The following is a 25228-nucleotide window of genomic DNA, read 5'->3' on the forward strand; positions in this document are numbered from 1 at the left end:
TGTGCGCCTATAGTGATATAAGTGTTTTTGTCCCTGAAAGTGAAGAGGGAGTTTCCAGTGTAGAAATGGACAGGGTCAAGAAGATGCCATTCCAGGAAACTAATGAACAAGCCCAAGCTTCCTCCACTTCCTCCTCTTCTCCTCCAGCTTCTTTCAGGCAGAAGGGGAGGAGAAAAAAGAGAGACAATCCTAAGGACCCTCAGAGAACCACACACAAGCTGCGCAGTCCCAAGTCAGACTCTTCTGAAGGGGACTCCACTACCACTACCACCACTGCCAACAATTCTGTGGACAGTGAAACCCCAGGCTCCCCTGGCATCCCAGCCAGTGGCAGGGAGGAGGAAAGAGCAATGTCATCCAGTCCAACCCCAGGCGTGCCCCAGAGGCTGCACTGCTCCTATTGCAATGTCTACTTCAGCACCAAAGCAGACCTCCAGACCCACTGCCGCAGCCAAGACCACCAGACCACAATCATGTCAGATGAGGGCCGGGACTGGTCTCACCGGCCCCCGCCCAGAGGCCTTGGCGCGGAGGACTATACCCTGTGCCCTACCTACCGCGCCGCCTACACCTGCCGCATGGGGGACCAGTGTGTGGAGGCACACAGCGAGGCAGAGCTGGCTGAGTGGCAGGAGCGCTTTGAGTACCGTGCCATGAAGCTGGAGCGAGCGCGGGAGAAACAACTCCATGGTGCCTCCTACGCCGACCTCCTGCTGGAGCGCCTCTCCCTTACCCAGCAGCAGGATGCCCTCATCACTGAGAAGGTATGTCAGGGTTGCCTTGCCAGATAATTAGTGTGTGGTGCAGCGTTTGTTAACTGTTGGCTATTGTATCAGGATGCTTATTGCAAGTTGAAATTTAGTGATCTTGTTTGTGAAGTAGATAGATATAGAAACATGATTTTAAACAGGAGAAATTGTTTGAGAAATTGTTTGCATCAAAAGAGTGAAATGGGTATCAGAAGTACTGGACTAAACATATTCTGTTTTTATTTGAAATTTAGTTTTGTCAGTTAAGCTTAGTGATATTAATCAGAACCTGTTGGTAGCACTGGTAACACAACACTCATTTCCTCAGACGGACAGGATCATCAGCCATCTGAGTCCTGAGCCCAACTTGCGGGTGTCCCAGAAGCCGAGCAGCCACGAGTGGGTCATCACTCTGCAGCCACCAGCACCGCTGCGGGTGGTGTCTCTCCTGCATGACGCACACCGCAACCATTTCACCATTGCAGAGGTGACCTACCTGGATGCCCACCGCCACTTGCACTGGTCCTGTGTGCCGGAGAACCCCCAGGAGTGGAGCAGCACTGAGCAGGATCACCAGGCCACCCCGGACGTCAAGTACAAAGTCACCATCAGCTTCCGCACAGCCATCTATGGCACTTTCCGGCAGGCCGTTGTGTTCGACTATGGCAGTGAGCCTGTTGCCATGCAGCGGCTGTGTGTGGATGTGGTGCCAGTGGAGGACCTGGGGGCACTGGAGGAGACCAAGCGCACCATCCTCACCCGCAGCGAACGTTGGTGTGAGGAAAATGTGGACATCGTGCCCTTTGACAGCAAGCCACATGAGCTGAGTCCAGATGACCGGGGCATCCTGGCTGCCTATCCTCCCCCAACCAATGAGAACTTTGTCTTCACCCAGACCTCCATGGAGCGTTTCCCCACCAAGACCAATTACAGAAGCAGGATGCACGACTTGCTCAACATTGAGGAGCTGGCGCAGTTTGACTTAGTTTCACGTTTCAACATCAAGACAACACTTCAAATCACCAGTGGCTACATGCTCCTGCCTTCCACTGTCTCCACTGCTAAATACTCAAGGCCCGGCGAGCTCTTCGGCAAGCTGGAGCTTTCCTCAGAGATATCAGAGGACTCTCACCATGGTCGCTTGGTTTTATCAAACTGCAACTCCATGCTGGTGGCCTCAACTAACACACCATCATCTGATTCAGAGAGAGGTAAGGTACTCTGGTCCATCCTCTTGAATCCCTATCCATCCATACCATCCATTGTTTGGAGTATTGTGCAGGCTTTTCATTTTTCTTTGCATTGCTTGAACTTGGTCTATTTCTCTTTCCCTTTTCATTTTTTATTAGGAAAAATCAAATGTATTCTTATCATACCTCAGTATTGTTACCAATGCATCCTCTTCCTCCTATACTCTCCTTCATGTTCTCTTTTTAGTGCTTCAGCTTGTTCCACTTTTCTTTTCCTTTCTACTTTTTACTAGGAAATATAAAATGTGGCATTTTCCATACCTCAGTATTCTTACCAATATGGCCTCTTTCTCTTCTTTCTCCTGCACTCTCACTTGTCCTTTCATTTCCATTTGCCACTTTCATCCACTTCCTGCCTTGAAATGTCTCTCCTGCCCCAAGGTCCAGGTGGGGAGTCTTCAAAGCCTCGAAGATGCATCTATGAGGTTCTCATTGAGGACAAAACCAAGAAAGAGATCTACCTTAGGTTCTCGGAGCAGTCTGTGGCTGCCCTCAACCTCACAGAGGACGAGGAGGCCACCGTGGAGGTGCAGTTCCAGCTGAACCGCTTGCCGCTCTGTGAGATGCATGCTGCCCTGGACCGCCTGCCTTCCCTCGACATGATCTTCCCGGATGTGACAATGGAACCAACCATTCCTTGGAGTCCCATCAAGTGAGTGTGTCAGGGAATGTCATTGTATTAGCTGAGAATGGGGAGTGTTTTTCAGTATGTTTTGTTCACAAAATCAAAATTGTTCAGTGCATGTTTGATCTAAGTTTAAATATTTTCCCATTGTCAGGTTTCTGAGTTTTGATTTTTGGAAATGTCTGTGTGGAGGAAATTGTGAGAAAAGGTTTTACATTGTTATTATAACTTAGGTTGTCCATGATAGTCTTGCTGGCATTACATATGAATGCCAGCTTGTGTATGCACATCAGTGTAGTGATGTGTATTAATCACTCATTCCACGTGTTGTACAGGCAATGGGGAGAGACGCTGGATGCAAAGCTGAATCCCAAACAGAAGGAGGCTTTGGTTGCCATCACAGCTCCTTATGGCCTCATCTTGCCTCCAATACTCATCATTGGTAAGTCATTCTTCTGATTAACTATGCTTTTAATTTTTTTACCTTAAGTGGCTACAACTTTTAGATACCCATTTTTACACTACAGTCTTGTAAATAATCATGTAGATTAGAAAAGACAAAATTAATCTCCTAGTCTCCCTTTTTCTTTTTGCATGCTCATGTAAATAATTTCGATGTTGCTCTCAGTCTTTACAAAGGAAGACCACAGCAGTGAAAGGGTTAATGCTTGCAGCCAAATGGGAATGAAAGGTTAGCAATCCTGCCCTTCTGTAGGTGTGTGTGGTCTTGCAGGAGAAGGAGGCCAGCAATTTTGTCTTGTGTGTATTTTTTCAAGAGATCAGAAATGGTTTATATCGCACCCTGGCTGGGGGTTAACTGGGGAGGTATTAAAAGGAGGAAAAATAATTGTAGTGACTCCATTTTTCTTGAAATGTTCTTGAACTTCACAGGAACATTCATATGAGTGTCTTAAATCAGCTGCACAGAGCTGTGGGTCATACTGTATGCTTTTACCTTTCTGTTCAGGACCATATGGGACAGGCAAGACTCACACTCTGGCACAAGGCATCAAGCAGATCCTTCGACAGCCTGAGACTCGTATCCTCATCTGCACTCACTCCAACAGGTAAGAGGATCATGTATGAAGGCTTAAGGGGGCTGGCTGTACTGGAGCAGTGACAGACTAGGAGTGTGGCCAGCTAATAGGGAGAATCCTCAAAGTTTTAAGGACACTGACAATCAAAATTAAATGTTGGTCATAATTGTAAGAATTTCCCTCATGAAGACCTAGAAGCAGGAACTAATCATTTGTAAAAGTGAGCTTCATAATGAACACCTGAAGTAAATGTTGTATTTATTGACCAGTGCTGCTGACCTGTACATCAAGGACTACCTCCACCCATATGTCAAGGCAGGACATGAGGAGGCCCGCCCTCTCAGGATATACTACCGCAACCGTTGGGTGACCACAGTGCATCCAGACGTGCAAGAGGTAAGACTTACTTTTATATGCAGGGAAACTAGAGCGATGTCCTTTATTTTTTCTACATTATCTACACTGGGAGGCAAACAGTGGAGCCAAGGTGGAAATTATTGATATTGTAAGTACCTGTGCAGCAAGGGCAAATCCTTTCATAGTACATGGGACTTGCAGCAGATAGAACAAGGGGTCTTTGTCAAGAATAAAGAGTGGGTGGAGGAAAATCAAGTTGCTCATTTGCTCATAAGATCAAACACAAAAAATAGACATTATATAACATGCAGTGCTTGATGGTGATGAAGTGTTGCCTATTTAAGGTGACACTGAAGTAAATAGTGTGCACTGTAGAGGGCCTGATAAGGTGGATGTAAATAGAATATGAAAACAGTAGGAAATATAATGATAATGCTCTTCCTGGAGGAAATTTTGAATAGCATGTATGTGAAAAGAAATGCGTGTTGATCTCTTATCTTATTTTTCCACAGTACTGCCTGATAGAAACTGATGTCAATGTGAGGCGATTTGTAACTCCAACTGAAGAACAGATTTTAGCTCACCGGGTCATCGTGGCAACGCTCAACACATCCCGCATCATTGCCTCCCTCAAGCTGGAGAAAGGTATGTGCACCTCAGGGATGGACAGGGAACAGAAAGGTGAATAGTGAAGAAGGATGGCTCGTAAAAAAGATAAATAACTTTATTGGTGATGTTATATTAAAGGATGTCTATCTATATACCAGGCTGGCAATCCCACGTAGCTAATCGGCGCTTCACATTCACATACACATCATTCACTTTCTTAGCTCCGTTGCCCCTGGTAGAAAGGGATTGTCTCCCCGGGGGCTTAGCTATAAAGGTTCAAGGATATAAAGCAAGATAAGGTTTAGGACACAGTAAGTTGCATGCCTGTGATACACACACACACGCACACACACACACACACACACACACACACACACACACACACACACACACACACACACACACACACACACACACACACACACACACACACACACACACACACACAGTTTGATTTACCCAGACTGATTCTTTGCAGGAGTGTTCACCCATATCCTTATAGATGAAGCAGCACAGGCCATGGAGTGTGAGACCTTGATGCCGCTGGCCCTGGCCAAGCCTGACACCCGTCTGGTGCTGGCAGGGGACTACATGCAGCTCAGTCCAGAGGTGAGACTAGTAATACCCACACCTTTGGCTGCCTCATTTTAACAAAACTAGTTCAGATGTTAAGCAATATATACTCACGAAGTTTATTCTTATTCAGTAATTATAATGCTAGCAACAACTAATCTTCCAACACCTTCGTGTGGTTGAACTAATGCACCTAAAGAACATGGTGATGCTCAGTCATGTGCCACATTCTTCATCTGTAGTAGATGTACAAGATCTTTGAGAGGTTGTCCGTCAAATCTATGAAAGTATCCATACAGTGCAGTCTGGTTGCCTATTGTTTATTGTCTAGTAATAAGCTCACACTCATTCCCTGTACTCTGTAAATCGAGAACTTTAATATTTAGGTACGTGTCAGTTATGAGTGAACATGTCAGTAATGGAATGATAAACTTGCAGGTTTTCTCCCCATTCTGTGAAGAGCGAGGCCTCGGCACCTCCCTGCTGGAGCGCCTCTATGACCTGTACCCTGCTGACTCTCCCTGCAAAATCATGTTGGTGGAAAACTACCGCTCACACTCTGCCATCATCAAGGTATAGCTGCTGCATCTTTGGTAGAGCATTGGCCATGAGTGGTATACAGTGTCAAGGTGTATTTCATGTGGCTCAAGAAAATATATCTGCCTTTGAATTGATGCATGAATTTTGTTTTTATTTCTTGCTCAATATTAACTAGTATACCTGTTTCTCTACAAAAAATAAGGTTATAATGATGTTGGTACATGCATATATTTAACAAGAATGTTGATAATTAAAATATATAATAAAGCAGAGAAGACAAACTTTTATGGAACAATTGTGAAGCTTAAATGAAAAGGAAAGCCAACTGTAGTAAGAAGAATATCATAGCAGAATGGGGTAAAGTAACAGGTTTGAAGTTTGCTTCAGTATGCTTTATTTTGTACACATAGGCTATTCTAAATTGAACCATTGTTTCCTTCAGTACACATCGGATCTGTTCTACGAGGGCCGTCTGGTGGCCAGCGGCAAGCAGATGGCCCACCCCAAGTTCTATCCCCTCACCTTCTTCACAGCAAGGGGGGAAGACTTCCAGGATCCAAGTTCAACAGCTTTTCACAATAATTCTGAGGTAAAGAAAGATGGAGGCTCTTCTACTGTGGCCACTTCCTTGGGGGACACTTCTGGAGGGAACAAGATAGATGAATAGATGATGTAATAGACACCTTTATGTTGCCAATGAATTTCAGTGATGCACTTAGCCTTCTTAGGTGTAATGTCAATTTCAGAAAGTTTTCCTTACATTAAGTGGACAATTTACTGTAACATCAGTCTTGCCATTGTGACCGTATCATGAAATGAATGGCAATTTTTTTTCACTTTGATTCCTTTGTGTTTCAGAGCTTTCCTTGCCTCTCATTCTTGCTCAGCTTCTGGTTTTTGCTCTTCAGGTGTATGAGGTTTGTGAACAGGTGGGTGAGATCATCAATTACTGGCCCAAGTCAGAGTGGGGCCCAGTGGGGGAGAACTCCATTGGTGTGGTGACACCTTATGCTGACCAGATGGTGCGGATCAGGGCTGAGCTGAGGAAGCGGAAGCTGTACAAGATCAGTGTGGAGAGAGTCCTCAATGTCCAGGGTGAGTCAGTAGAGATCTTGAGAGAATTCATAAATTTGTTTTCCATAATTCCTCTTTCCTTTATCATTAAAAAAAAAGAAGTTAACAATCAAATTAGTAGACATGCCTTTAAAGTCTTTTAGTGGAGAGAATGTGTATTTTGAGCTGTGAAGTGAGGTTAAAAAATTCTAATACAGAGTTGTGATAAATTTTGTTGTGGAAAGCCCTTCTGGTCACCGCCCTTCTGGTCATCACTGTCTGTTCCTTCAGGCAAGCAGTTTCGTGTGATCATTCTCTCCACGGTGCGCACTCGCCACACCTGCAAGACTGGGGATGAGGGGCTGGACTTTGGCTTTCTGTCCAATGCTAAGCTGCTCACCACCGCCATCACACGGGCACAGAGTCTGGTGGCAGTGGTGGGGGATCCTGTCTCCCTCTGTTCTGTTGGGAAGTGCCGGTAAGTATTTGGCAGTCTTCATCCATAAGTTTTACTGCAACACTATTTAGCTATCAGAATGTTATCATGAAACGGTGGTGGTAAATGATATTGTATCACTTAACAGAAAACTGTGGGAGCGGTTCCTGCAACTGTGTTCTGAGGCAGGCTCCCTGTATGGCATCACCTGGTCAGCACTGCGGGCACAGCTGGATGGTGTGGAGCTCAAGAAAACCTATGGGCTCAACCCCTTGGCACCTGAGTTTGTCCCCAGATACTTCTACTACCCTTCCTTGCCACCCTTGTCCATAGTACCTGCCGTGCCTCCCTACATCAATATCTTGCCCCCATACAGTCCCTACATTCCTGCCAACTACCCAGTGCACCCCATGGTGGGTCCTCAGGCTCTGCCTTATGTTCCTCATGGGTCCCCATTAGCCCCACATTGGTCACCCACGCCCTATGGACCACTACCCAAGCATCAGATTGTACGGCCTGCCCCAGCCCGGCTAGGCCAGCCCCTCATTGCTGCATCCCATCCCCTGCGTCAGGTTGTTGCAACAACAGCACCTCCAGGACCTTTCCTTGAGGCTTCAGGGTATGGATACTCTCTGCCCCACGGAGTAATGCCCATGTACCCCTACCAGTCTGGTGGGGGCCCCCAGCACCGCCTGCCTGTGGTGCGACGGCCAACAGATCTAGACTCTGTTGGTCGTAATCTGTTCATGACGGCCCTACCTGCACACTATCATCACCTCAAGCAGGCTGGGCCGCCCTCTAACCTGCTGGGCCCTCAGTCTAATTTGCGGGGACCACGCTTCCCAAATGCCCTGCAGCTGCCGCCTGCCCAGCGACAGATGCGGTTGCCCACACATACTGAGGGGGAGAAGACCTTCCAGTTCCTCAACAACGTGCACTTCCCAGAGCGCCAGATGACCCCCAACCCCTCACCACTCATCCGTTTGCCTCAGTCCCATGTTGAGAGCGAGTCACCAATGTCAACGCAGTCCTGGGAGAGGTAAGATATACTGTTCTGTCCTCTGCCATCATTTCTGTCACTCCATTATCACCATCATCTTCATCTTTGAAATGTTACTCTTCTTATCAAGATATCTTGTTCAGTTAGAACTTTCATTCTTGTCACATTGCTTTCCTCCTATTCTCGTACTGTTCCTTCCTCCTCTCCCTCACTCAAAAAGAAATTTATCTCATTTAAATTTCCCACATCACTCCCAAACACATAAAGCAATCTGCCTAGCTTCATTTGTGTGCAGGATATAATTATAGAGCCTTCATGAAATATTATTGCTCAGTTCTCAAGTTTGCAATACAATCTTATGTTTTGCTTATGTTTTTTGGCAGTTCTGGTCTAGTACTTGACACATTAGCAAGAGTCTGAGGGCTGAACTATGGTGTTTTAAGAAAAAGACATATTGATTTCTCTGTCTAAATTTAGATGGGTTTTTCCAAGGAGAAGTATTTAGTTTCCTTGATATTGCTTCTGTCTTTTTCAGCCTTTGTGGTATAATGGATACTTTCTTTCTATGTATTCTTCTTTCTCTTTGCAGTTCTCATTCAAGTGGTAATGATGGAGGACCAGGTGGGCGAGTCCACGGCCCCCCTGCCCCTCCCTCCCCCGCCACACCCTCACACTTGTCCACCAACCTGCCTGACCCTCATCCACACCACCTCCACACCTCCCATCCCCACCTGCATTCTCACCCACCTCCCCATCCTCTTCACCAGCCCCATCCCCATCCTCATCCTCACCCCCATCCCCCTCACCAACCCCATCTGCAACACCAGCCCCATCCACTACCCCAACCACATCCTCATCCACACCCCCACCCTCATCCCCATCCTCATCACCCTCAAATGCCACTACACCGTGACCTAGCTCCTACCATGCTCCCTCCCCACCTCCAGCACCAGCATCTCCCTGCCCCCCAACAGCCTGTCCCCCAAAGGTCCCAATCGCAGTCCAATGGGCGGTTGGGGCGGGAGGATCATGCCCCAGACATTCCTGATGTGGTGCGTGCCATTGATGAGCTCATAGGCGACCTACCGCCCAGCAAGCCAACGTCCTGGGTTCCATTTGAGTCCGATACCCCAGAGAGCAGAGGTGAGGCAAGGGTGAGTAGCCCCCCAATTGACTCATGGCTCAATAGTATGTCTGTCAGGCCATCCCCTCGGCTGGCTCCCCCTCCCATCAGCCCCTGGTCCACATCCTCCCCCTCCCCTGCGGCTAAGATTGATGTCGGCAAAATGGTGACAGTGCAGGAGCTGGAGGCGTCCCTGCACAGCCGCCAGCAGAACCATGTCTCTGGTCTCACTCCGCCTGTGCTCTCCCGTGCCCCTGGAGGACCTCTGGGAAATTCCAGAGATCTTGAGAGAGTCTTGGGGGTTTCTAGAGATTCCGAAAGATTGCCAGGAGAGACAGATAATTCTCAAGTGAAGGGACCTGGTACTGGCGTCCCTCCCCCACCTGGATTTGGTGGGTTTAATTCCCTAGTAGATACAGTGTCTCGTTTGGACCTTGCTGACTCTGTCCCAGGATACCGAACCCCAAGTTTACCTCTTTATCTGAGACGTGGCAGCAAGGAGACTTCCAGCCGAAATATGTCATCAGTTGGTGAGCCAGCTGATCGTGCCATGTGGTCTCTTGGGACTGAGAACCTCCGCATGTCCACTTCCACTCATGGAGAGCTTGGTTTGAAGAACATGGCACACTCCATAGATAACCTTGGCCTCACTGGGCCCCTTGGGCTGGATAGAAGAGACAGCAAGACATATGCTGGTGTGCTGCGCTCCTCCCTCCAGACGCCTGCCGCTGGTGTAGAGGTCAGCAAATGTGAGGAGTCTGTGTTTTCCCAAAAAGAATTGGGTAACAAGAAGGTACATCCTGGGAACAGCCCTCTGTATCAGTACTTCCCTTAATGAAGATTCCTTATACTATACCGGAAACTCACAATTGTGGTTCCATTTCAAGTTTATATGCATTTTTCTTTATCAGTTAGGGATAAAAATGTGTGTTAATCCAAGTCACGTATCTTGAAGTAATCATGTAGGAGGCACCAGGACCTGCAAGGCTTGCCATTTTGTTTCCTCTGAGTTGTCACCAAGAAACTATTTGTATTGAATTTGATGCAGGTTGAAGAAGCATTTCCTTGGTCTGTTTTGAACCATAATTTGTGGGAGTACTGATATAGTAAACATTATATATGTATAGTTCCAAAACAATTTTCCTCATGTTGTAAGCATTTGCTATATCTAAAATGCATGCCAATCTAGTTTATAGTGGAAGTAGCCTTGTCCATACAGAAAGTCAACATTTTGTCTATAGCGAGGTAATTAGGCTGGATTTTATTATATAACAAAAAGTAAAAAAAAAAGTTACACAAATTAAGAAAACATTTCTGTAAGTTTAGGTGAAATGATAACAGTGTGTCCAAGTACCATTGTGTTGTCTGTGGCTTGTCATCTTTGCCACAGTCTGTCAGTGAGTGCTTGAATGTGTGTCTGAGTGTGTGTCCATTACCATCTCCATGTCTCTCGTGATGTTGAGTGAACATGGTGGTGAAACATCTTGGTATGTTGCAGTTTTAGTACAGTGCTAAACAGCTGCACTGACACCCAACTGTTGTACCTGAACACTCCCCTCCTCTTTAGCCAATTGGGCCTTTTTATATTATTTTTATTCCTACTTTTTCCCCATCTCCATCAAGGAGCATTTCAAACAGCTGTAGTCAGTGTCATTCAGTTGAATATGAAACAAACACTGACCACTGCTAAACTTGTGGCTGTGTTTTGTTTTCTCATCTGGATCATCTTTCCAAAAAGGAAAAAGGAAGCTATTTGTTGTAAAGCTCTCAGTTGACAAGATTTAGGAAGCATTCATTGCTCTTGATCTGCTCCTGAGTGACAGACTGATAGTCAAACAAAGTCCACAGCTTCTAGTGATGATGAAAACTTTTTATTTTACATATACCATTTTTTTTTCTTTATGCCTGAATGATTCTTGTCCAAGCATGAAGTGAATGTTTGTGACTAGATACACATTTAAGTGGTTATATTCCTACAAAAAGCAAATGAAAATGCCAAGTGTGGACTCAGTGTTTGTAGATGTAGTGCTGGGAACCATCCAGTCTGTGCTCGTAACAAAGTGTGAACTTTATGTTTACATTTTTTGGGGTGAAATTAAGCCACATTATTTGAATAACTCTCGTACTACTTTTAATTTCTCTTTACATTTTTATTTTTTGTTATTATTATTATTATTATTATTATTATTATTATTAATATTATTATTATTATTATTATTATTATTATTATTATTATTATTATTATTATTATTATTATTATTATTATTATTATTATTAATGCTGTTACTATTGGAATTATTACTTCAAATATTTACATTGGGGATGTTGGTTTGGTAGGAAGACAGATAGCTGATGAAAATTATCATTATCATGATCATTATTACTATATTATTTTTTCTTTACAGTCATTCATTATTAATTTTCTTTTTTGTTTTTATTATTGCATTATCATTAACAGTCCTCATAGAAATTTGGTCTCATCTGATTTTCTTTCTTTCTTTTTTTTATTTAGTTTGATTTATTTTTTGTAGCAGGCAAGATTTTTTTCTCTGTATCTGGACAGAGAATTTTTTTACAAATACAAAATTGTGTGAGTGGCACAGTTGAGCTAACTCTGGTATAAAAACAAAAAAAACAAAAGAAAAGAAAAAATACAAAAATAAATAAAAAATCAAATACAAAATTATTGGTAGGAAATAGTTCTTATTTAGTGGGAAGTAATGTTCAGTTTTCACACCATTCGGGTGTGAGGACTCTCCCTCGCCTCTCCCTGGCAGGTTGTTTGTGTGGTAGAGTAGCAGCATGTCACCCTGAAGCATCCTGTCACCTTGCTGCAACAATAACTGTACAAACTCATCAAGTCTAGCTAGATCTTTGCTTCTTGGTCATGCAGTTCTCTTACTTTATTGTGTAATTTAGAATGTATTTTCTCATCCCCAAGATTGATCTTTCCCACATGTACATACAACAAAGAATTTTGTTTTAGTTTTCTGCTTTCGATCCACATTTTATCATATAGAAAAGAAAGTTTTGATTGAGAACTTCATGTAAAATAACAAATCAATAATAAGCTACATTGCAACTTACATTGAAGTTATTGTGAACATGATACACACACACACACACACACACACACACACACACACACACACACACACACACACACACACACACACACACACACACACACACACACAACACACACACACACACACACACACACACACACTTATTCACAGTTGGTGAAAATTTAAAGTATTAAGTATATATGTGTTGATTATATGTGGGAAAGACGACATGAGTGGTGTGGAGATGGACTGAGGAAATGTAAACAATTGTACTTGTGCATTTCAAAAATCTTCACATCATCATGCAGTCAGTCAGTCAGTCAGTCAGTCAGTCATTTGTTGAAGACAAGCACAAAAACTCATTTTCATTGGCCTTACATTATAATAGCTGGAGAGTATTATGTTTACCATGTGTTCTTGAAGCAATCGTTTTTGCAGTGTTTTGAAAATTGTAATTTTGGTCCAGTGAATTAGTTTGCACTCAAGCTTTTATTTAAGGATTATTTAAGTAATAATTAAACACTTTAACCTCAAGTATACTGAAAGTATTAAAGTTACATTTTTATGTTATTAAAAAAAAGGCAAATGTGTCCAAAGTGGAATTATTGCATGTCAGCCATCAGGTTGGCACAGTAATAATATGCTTTGTGTATTTCTAAACTGAGTTATTCAAGGGATGCAAATTTGCTGTGATTTAATTTGAGAGGAGCTCTTGGTTTGTTTGATTGATGAGGCAGTGCCACTAATGTTATGGCCCTGTAGTCTGATGATGTGTGAGTGGTAAGGCAGTGCCATTTGTGTTATGGCCCTGTGGTCTTATGGTATGTGAGTGTTGAGGCAGTTCCATCAACATTATGGCCCTCTGGTTTGATGATGTGTGAGTGGTAAGGCAGTGCCATTTGTGTTATGGCCCTGTGGTCTTACAGTATGTGAGTGTTGAGGCAGTGCCATCAATGTTATGGCCCTGTGATCTGATGATGTTTGAGTGGTAAGGCAGTGCCATCAGTGTTATGGTCCTGTGGTCTGATGATGTGTGAATAGTGAGGCAGTGCAATCAATGTTATTGCCCCTGTGGTCTGATGATGTGTGAGTGGTGAGGTAGTGCCATCAATGTTATGGTCCTGTGGTCTGATAAGTTTGAGTGGCAAGGCAGTGCCATCAAAGTTATGGCCTTGTGGTCTAAGTTTGAGTGATGAGGCAGTGCCATCAATGTTGTGGTCCTGTGGTCTGATAAGTTTGAGTGGCAAGGCAGTGCCATCAATCCTATGGCCTTGTGGGCTGATAAGTTTGAGTGGCAAGGCAGTGCCATCAATGCTATGGCCTTGTAGTCAGATGGACGCCAAGTGGCGGAGTCATTTCAGGCTCTTCTTTTCAGTTCATGGAATTTGGTGATGATTTTTTTTTTTTTTCTCACGTAACAAGTACTGAACACTAATTGAAATAGGAATAGATGTTGGTATATAGACTTTCTTGATCCCCTTTAATGCACTTAATCATCTATATTACTAGTAATGCTAGATCTTTTTGTCAATCTCTGTCTGTTATCACATATTCATAGCAAGAAGGTTGAAAACCATTCACTGTGAAATGGTCATGAATCTATTCATAGAAGTCATGAATTTACCAAAATTCTGACTATCAAAAATTATAAAAGTGAAAAAAAAAAATTGCTTCCAGGGGCATTGTATGTCTGACATGCTGGTGGTTTCCTGGGTCATGCCTATCTTGCTCAGAACTAGATGTTTTCTGTGAGCAGCACATTTAGTGTTATTTTCTGTCTGCTCATTGTGTGCAGCATTGGTGCTTGTGGGTTGCTTATACGATCATCAAATTGTTCAAGAGTTGTGACCCTAGAGTGGCCCAAGAGCCATTGGTTGCCTCGTTGGGGCTCCTGCTGTCATCATTCAGATTTTGGTCTTTGCCAAACTCCAGATGATAGTTAGCAAAGTAATGATTCTGTAAAGCAACACATAAGTGCAGTGTTATTGCAAACAAAACCTCCATAACTAACACTTGTCACTCTTACAAGGTCATTCTCAGTTGTGTATCACCAGTTGTTCTCAGTGTCAGTGATGCAGCAGACCAGGCTCTTTGTATGGCCTGTTGTAAGGTGAAAGCCTTGCCATATGTAGTACTATACTGTACTTCTCCTGCTGAGGGATAGCAAAGTATCATATATCAACACGTGTGTGTGTTGTTATGTGATTTATTTTATATTTTATACATACTTGAATATGTTTTTTCTTTCAGGGTGTAAAGTTGACCAGTTATGGTCAGTAGTAACAATCACACACACACACACACACACACACACACACACACACACACACACACACACACACAGGATGGCATGATAGTTGACCTACATTTCCTGTAGGACCACACACACAGGAGTACTAACTTTTCATTCCTGTAAAGTCCAAGGACACAATTCCTGGGCTTACATCCTGTATCCATTCTTTGCCTGGTGAACAACAGTACTTGTGGTGTGAAAAGAGACCAGTATGTCTCCACCTGGCTTAAGATGCAAACCTTGGTCCTCTTAGCTGTGAACCGAAAATTAAATACGTACACTGGGCATGTGTAAATAGATAGATTGATGGAATAATGGATGGATATGGATGTTGAGGTCCGTTTATTAATTAGGTTGAGAAAGTAGTGAGAGGAAAGATCTGGAATGGTGGAGTAGAGATGAGCATAGGTAATGAATGCTAAATGTACTCTGTTTCCAGGTCACAATTTTGTTAGCAGAGATTGAAAATGGGTCTTAGAATTTTTTTTTTTTTGGGGGGGGGTGTATTAGTACATGTAAGAGGAGAAATGTAAATTAATATGGATAATAGTACAAAATGTTTCTTAAGGAAATAAGTCAAGTAATTGATTTTGTAGATCCATAATTAAGAACTTTATGCTAGAAGCACTAAATAGCAGTGTATGAGATTAGGTATAATTTCTCCAGCTTGTGCAAGAATGGAGACATGGAGGAGGAGATGAAAGGGAAAACTTTGCTGGCTTGCTACGTCTGGTAACAGAGATGAAGTGAGTAGTGGAAAGTTGGAGTGAAGCACATCACACTTATAGTGTCTGATCACTTAATATATTATGCAAGATAAGGATATGAAGGTAATGAGAAGGGTATGTACAAGAGTAGCATAGAGGCTGAAGACAGAATAGGTAAGACAGCATACTGAAGAAGCAGATTAGAATAGCGAAATGTAAAGACAGAGGAAGTGAGGTAGTGGGAAGATCAAAGTGCCAAAATTAGGTGTGTGGATTAGAACAAGTAGTGATTTCTCTGGTGTGGCTACTCTCTCCACAAGTAAGTGCACACACACACACACACACACACACACACACACACACACACACACACACACACACACACACACACACACACACACACACACACACACACACACACACACACACACACACACACACACATATAAAAAGAAAAAATCTATTACAAAAATTATACTGAAAATCTTGAATAAAAATGTAAAAAAAAAAAATGTATGTAAGGATAGGAGATGAGTGTGTGCATGTATATGTATGTATGTATATATGTATGTTATTCATTCATGATTGTCAGCTGTTCCCCCTTTGGAAAGAGCTCAGAGCTCATAGCAACTGATCTTTGGGTAGGACTGAGACCACTCACACGCCACACACCGGGACAAGGTCACAACCCCTCAGCTTACATCCCATACCTGCCTGCTGGTGGTGAACAGGGGCCTAACATTAAGAGGCTTGCTCATCTGCCTCACTGTGCCCGGGACTCAAGCTTGAGCCTTCTTGGTTGTGAGTCGAGCATACTGACCACTACATTATGTGGTGTGTGTGTGTGTGTGTGTGTGTGTGTGTGTGTGTGTGTGTGTGTCTGATGTGTGTATCAGGGTTGTACAAAAAGCTGAAATTAGTTGGGAAAAAAAGCTCACCTAATGGGTTCATACTTAATCTCCCAGGTGCTGGAAATACTTTTGGAAGTCTTGTTTTGAAGTGGTTACCATCTGCACTTTAGCCTTCTATGATATCCATTTTGGCTGTCACATCAGAATCCTATCAATGGCATCTCTGGCTCGGGGAACAGCCAGAAACCAGGAGCTGTGTCTGTAGTGTAGGGAGCCTGGTGACTGTCAAGAATTGCACTCTTGGCCAGGAAGTTGTGGATCAGTTGTGAAGAAAGGGCCAGAGTACCATCATGATGGAGTGGATGTGACCTCCACATAGGTACTCTTTGAACAAACTTCACATGTGCGAGGCTGATGTGTGTGTGTGTGTGTGTGTGTGTGTGTGTGTGTGTGTGTGTGTGTGTGTGTGTGGGTGGGTGCACGACCAACTTATGCCATCCATGAAACTGGTTGGCATAATGTTGAGATGTCATGTGTAGGTGTGACTGTGTGTAGCATAAGTATCAGACTGACGTGTATGTGTGAGACGAGACTGACACATGCATCATCAGGCTGACTTGTGTAGTATTAGGGTGTGTGTGTGTGTGTGTGTGTGTGTGTGTGTGTGTGTGTGTGTGTGTGTGTGTGTGTGTGTGTGTGTGTGTGTGCACGACCAACTTATGCCATCCATGAAACTGGTTGGCATAATGTTGAGATGTCATGTGTAGGTGTGACTGTGTGTAGCATAAGTATCAGACTGACGTGTATTTGTGAGACGAGACTGACACATGCATCATCAGGCTGACTTGTGTAGTATTAGGGTGTGTGTGTGTGTGTGTGTGTGTGTGTGTTGGTATATGTGAAACTAACATGTGTAGTATCAGGCTGATCTGTGTGTGTGTCTGATTTATGGTATTTGGTTAATGTGTATGTGTGATATTTAGTATTAGGCTGATGTGTGTGTGTGAGAGACTGATATTTTGCATTAGGCTGATTGTATGTGTGTGTATGTGACTGTCATTAATATTTTAAAATTTGTCACTTGTTTATTTAGTGTTAATTTAGACAGCTCATCATATTTTCTTTTCTGTATGTGTGTGAAATGGCATTCTTTTGTTGTTTTGTTGCCATAAATGGATATACAGTTTTCTTCTGTTCCCAACTGACACATTGCCAGTTTCCTTGTTTTAATGACAGTCTTTTGTGTGGTAAGAAGGGGAAGAGCAGGGTTGATGTGTGTTCAGAGGAGGCACAGCATGCAGTAAGTGGTGCTGGGCTGTGCTTATTACATCAGCTAATTCAGAGAATACACATAAAAAAAAAAAAAAGGAAAAAGAAACACACTTAGAGTACAAGAACAAACAGTACAATGCAATAAGCTTACAAACTAGGTGGTCTTTATTATGAACAGCAAGTCTTATTTACTTTCAGACTTAACACTGTTCTTCTTTTCCTTGTGTTTCTTCCCTAGATGCTTGAAGCTAGGCCTTTAACTCATTGGTGTCAACTAGTGACATCTTTTCACTGTCACCTTGCCATGTGCTTTTGCTTTTATTGTTTCCTGATTCCTCATTATATTTCTTTTTAAATCCTTTTCATAGTGTTCTAAAAATATTCCAGAATTCTAGAATCACTTTCTATAGTTTGTCATTAGTTACTCATGGAAACAGACACCTCTGTAAATATTTTCTTTACATATGATAATTTTTCCTCAAAGTTTTGAGAAATCATCCACTCTAGTGTTGTTATTTACTTGCAAAAAAGAGACATTGACAAAGTGATCAGTATCCAACATGGAAATTCTGAGAACCATTTACAGTACATACTCATTGTAGGTGTTTGAATTGCTGCTTCAGTACCAGCTCCCCTCAGCTTGTCCATGTCGGGGTAGACTGTAATGTTTGGTGTGTGTGTGTGTGTGTGTGTGTGTGTGTGTGTGTGTGTGTGTGTGTGTGTGTGTGTGTGTGTGTGTGTGTGTTTGTTCATTGGCTGACTTACGGTAACCCAACAACAGGACTGTGCATTGTGTGTGTGTGTTTGTGTGTGTGTGTGTGTGTGTGTGTGTTTATATATATATATATATATATATATATATATATATATATATATATATATATATATATATATATATATATATATATATATATATATATATACATATATACATATATACATATATATATATATATATATATATATATATATATATATATATATATATATATATATATATATATATATATATATATATATATATATATATATATATATATATATATATATATATATATATATATATATATATATATATATATATATATATATATATATATATATATATATATATATATATATATATATATATATATATATATATATATATATATATATATATATATATATATATATATATATATATATATATATATATATATATATATATATATATATATATATATATATATATATATATATATATATATATATATATATATATATATATATATATATATATATATATATATATATATATATATGTGTGTGTGTGTGTGTGTGTGTGTGTGTGTGTGATTCACCTATAGTTGTCTGCTGGTCACCCAGCCTGCTGTTCTGCTACGGAAAGAGCTCAGAGCTCATAGTAACTGATCTTCAGGTAGGACTGAGGCCAGTGACACACCACACACTGGGACAGCGAGGTCACAACACCTCGGGTTACATCCCGTATCTACTTGCTGTTAGGTGAACAGGGGCTGCACATTAAGAGGCTTGCCCATTTGCCTCGCCGCACCCGGGATTCAAACCCAAGTCTTCTTGGTTGTGAGCCGAGCGTGCTAACCACTACATTATGTGGTGTGTGTGTGTGTGTGTGTGTGTGTGTGTGTGTGTGTGTGTGTGTGTGTGTGTGTGTGTGTGTGTGTGTGTGTGTGTGTGTGTGCCCCCTTGCCTAAATGTGTATAATCTTACATTCATGCACATGCTTGTTGAAGTTCCCCTTACCATTCCCTTCACAGTCATGTTAGGTTAACTTTATACACAGTGTGGTAATTAATCCTTATCTACGTCTGTAATATATTCTCATTTTGTAGGTACTTGTAGGTGATTAGTATTATGATTACATTATGAAGGAGATGAAATGAAGGATGATAATATGAAAATGTAGAGAGACAGAAAACATTTTGAAAAGAATGTAGATATTATGTTTCTGAGGAAATTTAATTGATAAATGAAAAGAATGAAGGCAAAGCAATAGTAATGTGTTTATGTACAAAGAAACAGGAAAAGAGATGGAATACGGTGGCCAAAGAAGTAATGTGTTTGGAGGAAAATGAAGAAAAGGACTCAGGCATAAGTGGGATCATAAAAAAGAAAAGAAAAAAAAAGTATTTGTGTATGCCAGCCACCCATGCTACGTGCACCAAAAGTTATGTGTATATTTTTTTTATGTATATGTAATATGTAATGTATTTGTGTGAGTATGGGTATGTCAGTGTAAATATGCATATTTGTACATACATGTACATATATCTGTTAAGAAAAGTTTAACAAAAAAAATACCAAAAATGTGAAAATAAAAAAAAGTGAAAAATTATAAAATGCCAAAAGGTGTGTGAATGTTGGTGTGTGGAGAGTTGATGTGTAGCAATGTCAGTGTGTGTCATGTGTCGTACAGTTGTGATGGTTGTGTTAGGCACCTCATGGGAATTGCTTCCTTTCAATTCAAACTCACTCAAACTTGTTTTGACACTTGTTTTGACATGTGATTATATTTGTCCCAGAATCCAAGATTTGTCAGTGCACTACAGGGTCTCTGGTGTCAAGAGCCAAGACTCCCTGGTAATTCTGTTTGCATACAGTAGTAGTTCACTTAGTGTATTACTTTAATTATCACTTACAGCACTTCCTCTCTTGGGTATCCATCCAATCACCGTACTCAGTAAATTATTATTATTATTATTATTATTATTATTATTATTATTATTATTATTATTGTTGTTGATGTTGTTGTTGTTGTTATTATCACTATCACCATAATGATGCTTAGGAATATAACAGTCTTGCCCTCCATCACTTTGAGGTGCCTACAACTTTTTGGTGCCACTGGGCTGGTGGCTGGCAGTGAAGTTGCATGGTGTAGAATAGGTACATATTGCTGGGGGACCTGAAGGGATGAGGACGCAGTGCTGAAACCATTCCCCATTACAGTGCAGTATTATACTTGCCATGACATGAAAGCATCTCAAATTGTGATGTATGAATGTGTGTAGTTGTATGAGATTATCTGTGAAAGAGAACTCGGTATTTGAACTCTGTCAGGCATAGATGGGGCAGGAATGTTGAAGATTCAGAGATTCAGATCATGAATGGCTGAGATATAGGAATGAGAGGGTGTACCATATCTGTTGCCTTGAAAAATTAGCTGTGGGGAAAGGTAAAAGAGAAATGCAGAGGAATAAAAAAAATTAAAAAAGAATTATTCAAGACTGACGTGGGAGGAAATAGAATGATTAATGGGAGATGGATCTTATCTTCTTATGGATTAAGAAGCAAGTGAAAAGGAAATTTTTTTTGGAAACTGCTGAAGGAGATCTTATGAAATTTCAGAGAGAGAGAGAGAGAGAGTGACTGAATTCCCTGAATATTTTTTTAAAAAGTAATAGGTTTTAGGTAAAGGTATATGAACATACAAAAGAGAAGTGTATTCCATTTTTTTTTATTTATGCCATTCATTGTTTTCCATTTGAAGTATGATGTTCTGGTATCAGTATTAGGGAAACTGTCACATGTTCATTGTGTTACCATGAATGTCCAAACATCCTTAGTCTGTGCCTTCAAATCTTAAGTTGCAGTATTAATAAAGATATACATATATTTTTTCAGGTAGATGAAATTGACTTAGTACAGTATAATACCATTGTCTGTAGTACAATTGAATGTAGAAATCTTTTGTTAGAATGTCAGTAGTAACAAAGATTATTTGTATGATTGAAATCAGCTGACAGCTGGTGGTTGGGGATTGAAGTCAGCTGACAGCTAGTAGTTGGGAACTGAAGTCAGCTGACAGCCAGTGGTTGGGGATTGAAGTGGTCAGGAGGCAGTACAAGTGTTTACTGACTTTTCTACCAGTTTCAGAACTGCCAGTCATATGTGTAGAAAACTTTTTGAATTTTATGATCAGTTCTTGCTGTCACCACATCCTTACAGATTGAGCTTCACATACAGTCCATATGTGTGTTATTCACTGGCTTACTTTGTGGTATACTCACAGGAGGGTTGTGAAGCGTGGAGGGTGGCTTTAGTGCAGGGATTGGAAGGAGGCACAGGGAAGTGATGCTTGGAGCAGTAGAGACAGGAGTGGGGGATTGAAATGCAAATGAAATGATGGTACACATTTATTAAGAAGAGTAAAGTAGTGTGTGATGCAAGGCCAAAATTAGGGAAGGAAGTTGCCTGATAAAGCAGGGGTGTAATGGGGGAGGGATTGGAGCAATGAAGGATTTGAAGAGTTCCATTCAGTAGTTTTGCTTGCCTTTATACTTGATTGCCTGCTCTCCACCACCACCACTCCACCCTAGGCCTCCACTTCCTTCACATGTCGGAGTGAAGCATAATTCAGAGCCATTGTACATAGTGTTGGCTCGTGCAGTCATGCATGAACAGCTGACTAGCATATTCCTTTATGGTGGAACTGGCGTGATATTAATGATGACAGTAATAACAAGACTTGATTGTTGTTATTGAAGTTATTACTATTATTACTGGTTAGGTCCCAGCAGTGAGTTTTGTGGGAGGAGATAGTAAGCTAAAACAAATGCATATTGATATTTGACCAAAGAAAATTGAAAAAAAATGTATATATGTAATAGTATGTTACATCTGTGTGTGCACACACACACACACACACACACACACACACACACACACACACACACACACACACACACACACACACACACACATACAGCTATATCTGTTTATTATAGATATGCTTAAAAAAATGTCATAAAAAAATGCTCAAAATGAAAAATAGTAAAGGGAAAAAATACAAAATACAAGGTGTGATTGAAAGAAGAATGTAAATATGTTACATTAAGGAAACAGTGTGTGAGTGTGCATCAGTATGGTAGTACTATTTTAGTTATTTAAAGTTATGCATCTAATTCCTTTTGTATTGAGCTAAATTCTTGCACTGGGAATCATGATTAGCAAACATTCAACTTTTGAATTTTTTAGGTAATTAATGAAATTATTTTGTTCTTTATCATGATTAACTAAAGCAGAATTTGCACTTACATATATGTAAATTCTGAAAAATCTTCATTTTTAATACATAAAATAAAAAAAAGCATGAAAATCTGTAGTTGATCCTGATATGGGAATATTTATCATTCCCCAGTGTTTTTGAAGAAATATAATTGATTGTTCATGATTCTCCCATATTTTTCACTATTCTCAGATGCTGCCTAGTATGTTTAGGAAATGGTTGTAGCCACCATTGTGTATAGCCTAAAGTTATGGATGTTCCATGCACACACTCGTTCTGTATCCAATTCTTTCCAAACGTTGTGGATAATTGTGGTGTGGGTGTGGATATGTATTAGTGAGACTGAAGCAGTGTAAATACTTAAACAAGGGCAATATTGTTGACTGCCTCCAGCTTATGCTGCAAAATGATAACTCCTTGACTTGCATCCCACACTTGTTCTGTGCCAGATGAATGGGGCAGCAGTGTGACAGGAGATCAGCCAAGAATATCTAGTTTCTGCCCAGTCTGAGATTCAGACTCACATCCTTTTTGGCTGTGAGCTGAGCATGTTGTACCTTATACATATTTGTGTATAATATTATCTTTTTTTTTATCTTTCTTTCCCTTCACTTTTGTTTTCATTTTTTGTATCTAATTTATCTTCTAATAGTTTTAGTAGTAGAAGTAGTAGTAGTAACAGTATAGCTGCAGCAAAAGAAATTTATGGTTCAAAATGAAAGAAAATCTATACATATGAAAGTGTATCTTGATTCACTGAGTACCTGTTGGCTTGCTGGTGGAGAGAGTTGTGGTGCAAGTAGCAGCCACGTGGCCCATACATGTGGTGATGAAACACACTCATTCCCAGTGCTTCCACAGCTGGGTTGGGGTGCACCTCATACTGATCCAGGAAACAATCTGTTGTTTCTGTTATATTAACTTAGCTTGCTCTAGTTCGCAACTCTGTTCATGGCCACTGTCACCGTGGTGTCACATGCAAGGCCGTTCATGATTTCATAAAAGGGCGTTTAGAAATTTTACTGGGAGGGAGACCAGCTGCTACTTTTGTTTTAAATCATAAATGGCTTGTAGGTGACACTGATTGGCTGAGCCTCACGTGTTATGGAGAAGTCGCATTTAGGTTCAGCCAGAACACAAGCTTTTTCTTCTGTTGTAAGTTTTTGGCATCACATGGTGATGGCCACAAGGAGAGGGGCAGATGAGAGACAACCAGTACAGCAGAAATAGCAGGCCACTCCCTGGATCAGCAGTAGGTGCACTCACACTCCCTGGTGTGCCACCAACCATGCAGGACATGTGTGGCTTCTCAGCATGTGGAGGGATGGGTGATTACCTTTCTGCTACTCTCTTCTGCTGGCAGGGCAGCAGGTACACAAAATTTTTTCACATGTGTCGATTTTCTTGCATTTTTAAAGACAGGTGTGACTTGTGGCATTGCTTTCTTCCCTTTTGTTACCAATGAAATATATGTGTTAACTTCAACTTCAATTTTTCCAATTTTTTCAGTACATTTGTTGTAATGCTTGCAGCATCAATATTGGAGAGGCACCAGAGTGGCCAAGTAGTGTACAAATGTTGCTTCACTACTCTCACTGAGCTGGTCAGTTGCCAAACAAGTGCTGCCAACTTGCAAAATTGTGTTGCTGCACTCTTATTTATTTGTATTGTTGCTGCAATTATTATTTTTTTTTAATTTAGTTGTTTATTTATTTTTTATCCATTTACTCCTTACTGTATAATTTTTTTTTATATATTTTTTATTATTTTTGAGTGGGAGTTTTGGTATGGGTGGAGCTTTAGACTTTGGGAAGTGTTGGTGCGCATGACTTTGGAGGGAAGGTGTGTGGGTGCTCAGGGTTTTATCTTTGGGAATAGTCAATGAAATAGTAATTTTAACAAGTATTGTCTTTTTAAAATCATGGAAATGTGTTGGTGTGCATGAATTTTTGGATAAAAATTTTTTAAATCACACAAGTTTTACAAAACTACTTTTTGTGAAGAGAATGTTGATCTGATTTATTTCTAGTAGAAAAGAAATAGTCTAGTGATTTGTGTTCTGATCTGAATATTTCATGTGGTGGGGTGGGGGTTGTATGGGGTTGTGGTGGGCTTTGTAATTCTATTTTAATCATAAAGCTATTTATTTGATTTTTAGAGGCACTGATATTTATAAAAAAATTTATACAGAAGTATTAGCATAAACACATATTTGAGTGTAGCACTTAAGAAATTGAAAAAAAAAAAATTGAAAGTATTAAATTCTAATGTTAATCTGAATAGATTTGTGGACTATATTTTTGGGCAAGGGTAATTTTTACATTATTTTCTTATGTAGAGAATTATATGATGTAACTTTGTATTTTTATTGTGAGAAACAGACATAAGGCCCTAAGCCCCTGTATTTTGTTGGTGTTGATTTCTTTCAGGAGTGAGACATGGTGTCCTTCACTATACCATATGCTATCTTTCGTATTCTTCCTCCTGTATTCCATCCAAGAATAATATCTGACTGAGGACCAACTCACCCTTGTCCATTTTCCCTGGTCCCTGGTCCCTGGTGATGGGACTCATAGGCTCAGTGTTGACTTGTGTCTTAGAGGCAGTTGGGTTATTGTGGATGAGGGATTACAGGTAGTGAGCTTTGCTCTACTGT

The 25228-nt window shown here is 41.0% G+C and overlaps 1 protein-coding gene across 3 annotated transcripts in view; it reads left to right on the forward strand.

The window, feature by feature from the left end:
• Window positions 1-16978, forward strand: part of LOC135112378 (probable helicase with zinc finger domain) — a 23498-nt gene extending 6520 nt beyond the window's left edge. For 2 of the 3 annotated variants that reach the window (XM_064026782.1, XM_064026781.1), the window contains exons 3-16: window positions 1-764; window positions 1078-1960; window positions 2381-2651; window positions 2960-3066; window positions 3592-3691; window positions 3931-4057; window positions 4531-4663; window positions 5106-5236; window positions 5639-5773; window positions 6183-6329; window positions 6649-6835; window positions 7085-7271; window positions 7378-8268; window positions 8819-16978. The exon at window positions 1-764 is cut by the window's left edge and continues 307 nt beyond it. In XM_064026782.1, coding sequence (XP_063882852.1) covers window positions 66-764; window positions 1078-1960; window positions 2381-2651; window positions 2960-3066; window positions 3592-3691; window positions 3931-4057; window positions 4531-4663; window positions 5106-5236; window positions 5639-5773; window positions 6183-6329; window positions 6649-6835; window positions 7085-7271; window positions 7378-8268; window positions 8819-10187 — 5367 coding nt within the window. In that variant the 5' untranslated portion in view covers window positions 1-65 and the 3' untranslated portion in view covers window positions 10188-16978. The remainder of the gene's footprint in view (window positions 765-1077; window positions 1961-2380; window positions 2652-2959; window positions 3067-3591; window positions 3692-3930; window positions 4058-4530; window positions 4664-5105; window positions 5237-5638; window positions 5774-6182; window positions 6330-6648; window positions 6836-7084; window positions 7272-7377; window positions 8269-8818) is intronic. The other variant, XM_064026783.1, reaches the window with a different exon arrangement.
• The last annotated feature ends 8250 nt before the right edge of the window (window positions 16979-25228 follow it).

This window comes from Scylla paramamosain, chromosome 23, assembly GCF_035594125.1.
Source record: "Scylla paramamosain isolate STU-SP2022 chromosome 23, ASM3559412v1, whole genome shotgun sequence".
NCBI classification, from domain to species: domain Eukaryota; kingdom Metazoa; phylum Arthropoda; class Malacostraca; order Decapoda; family Portunidae; genus Scylla; species Scylla paramamosain.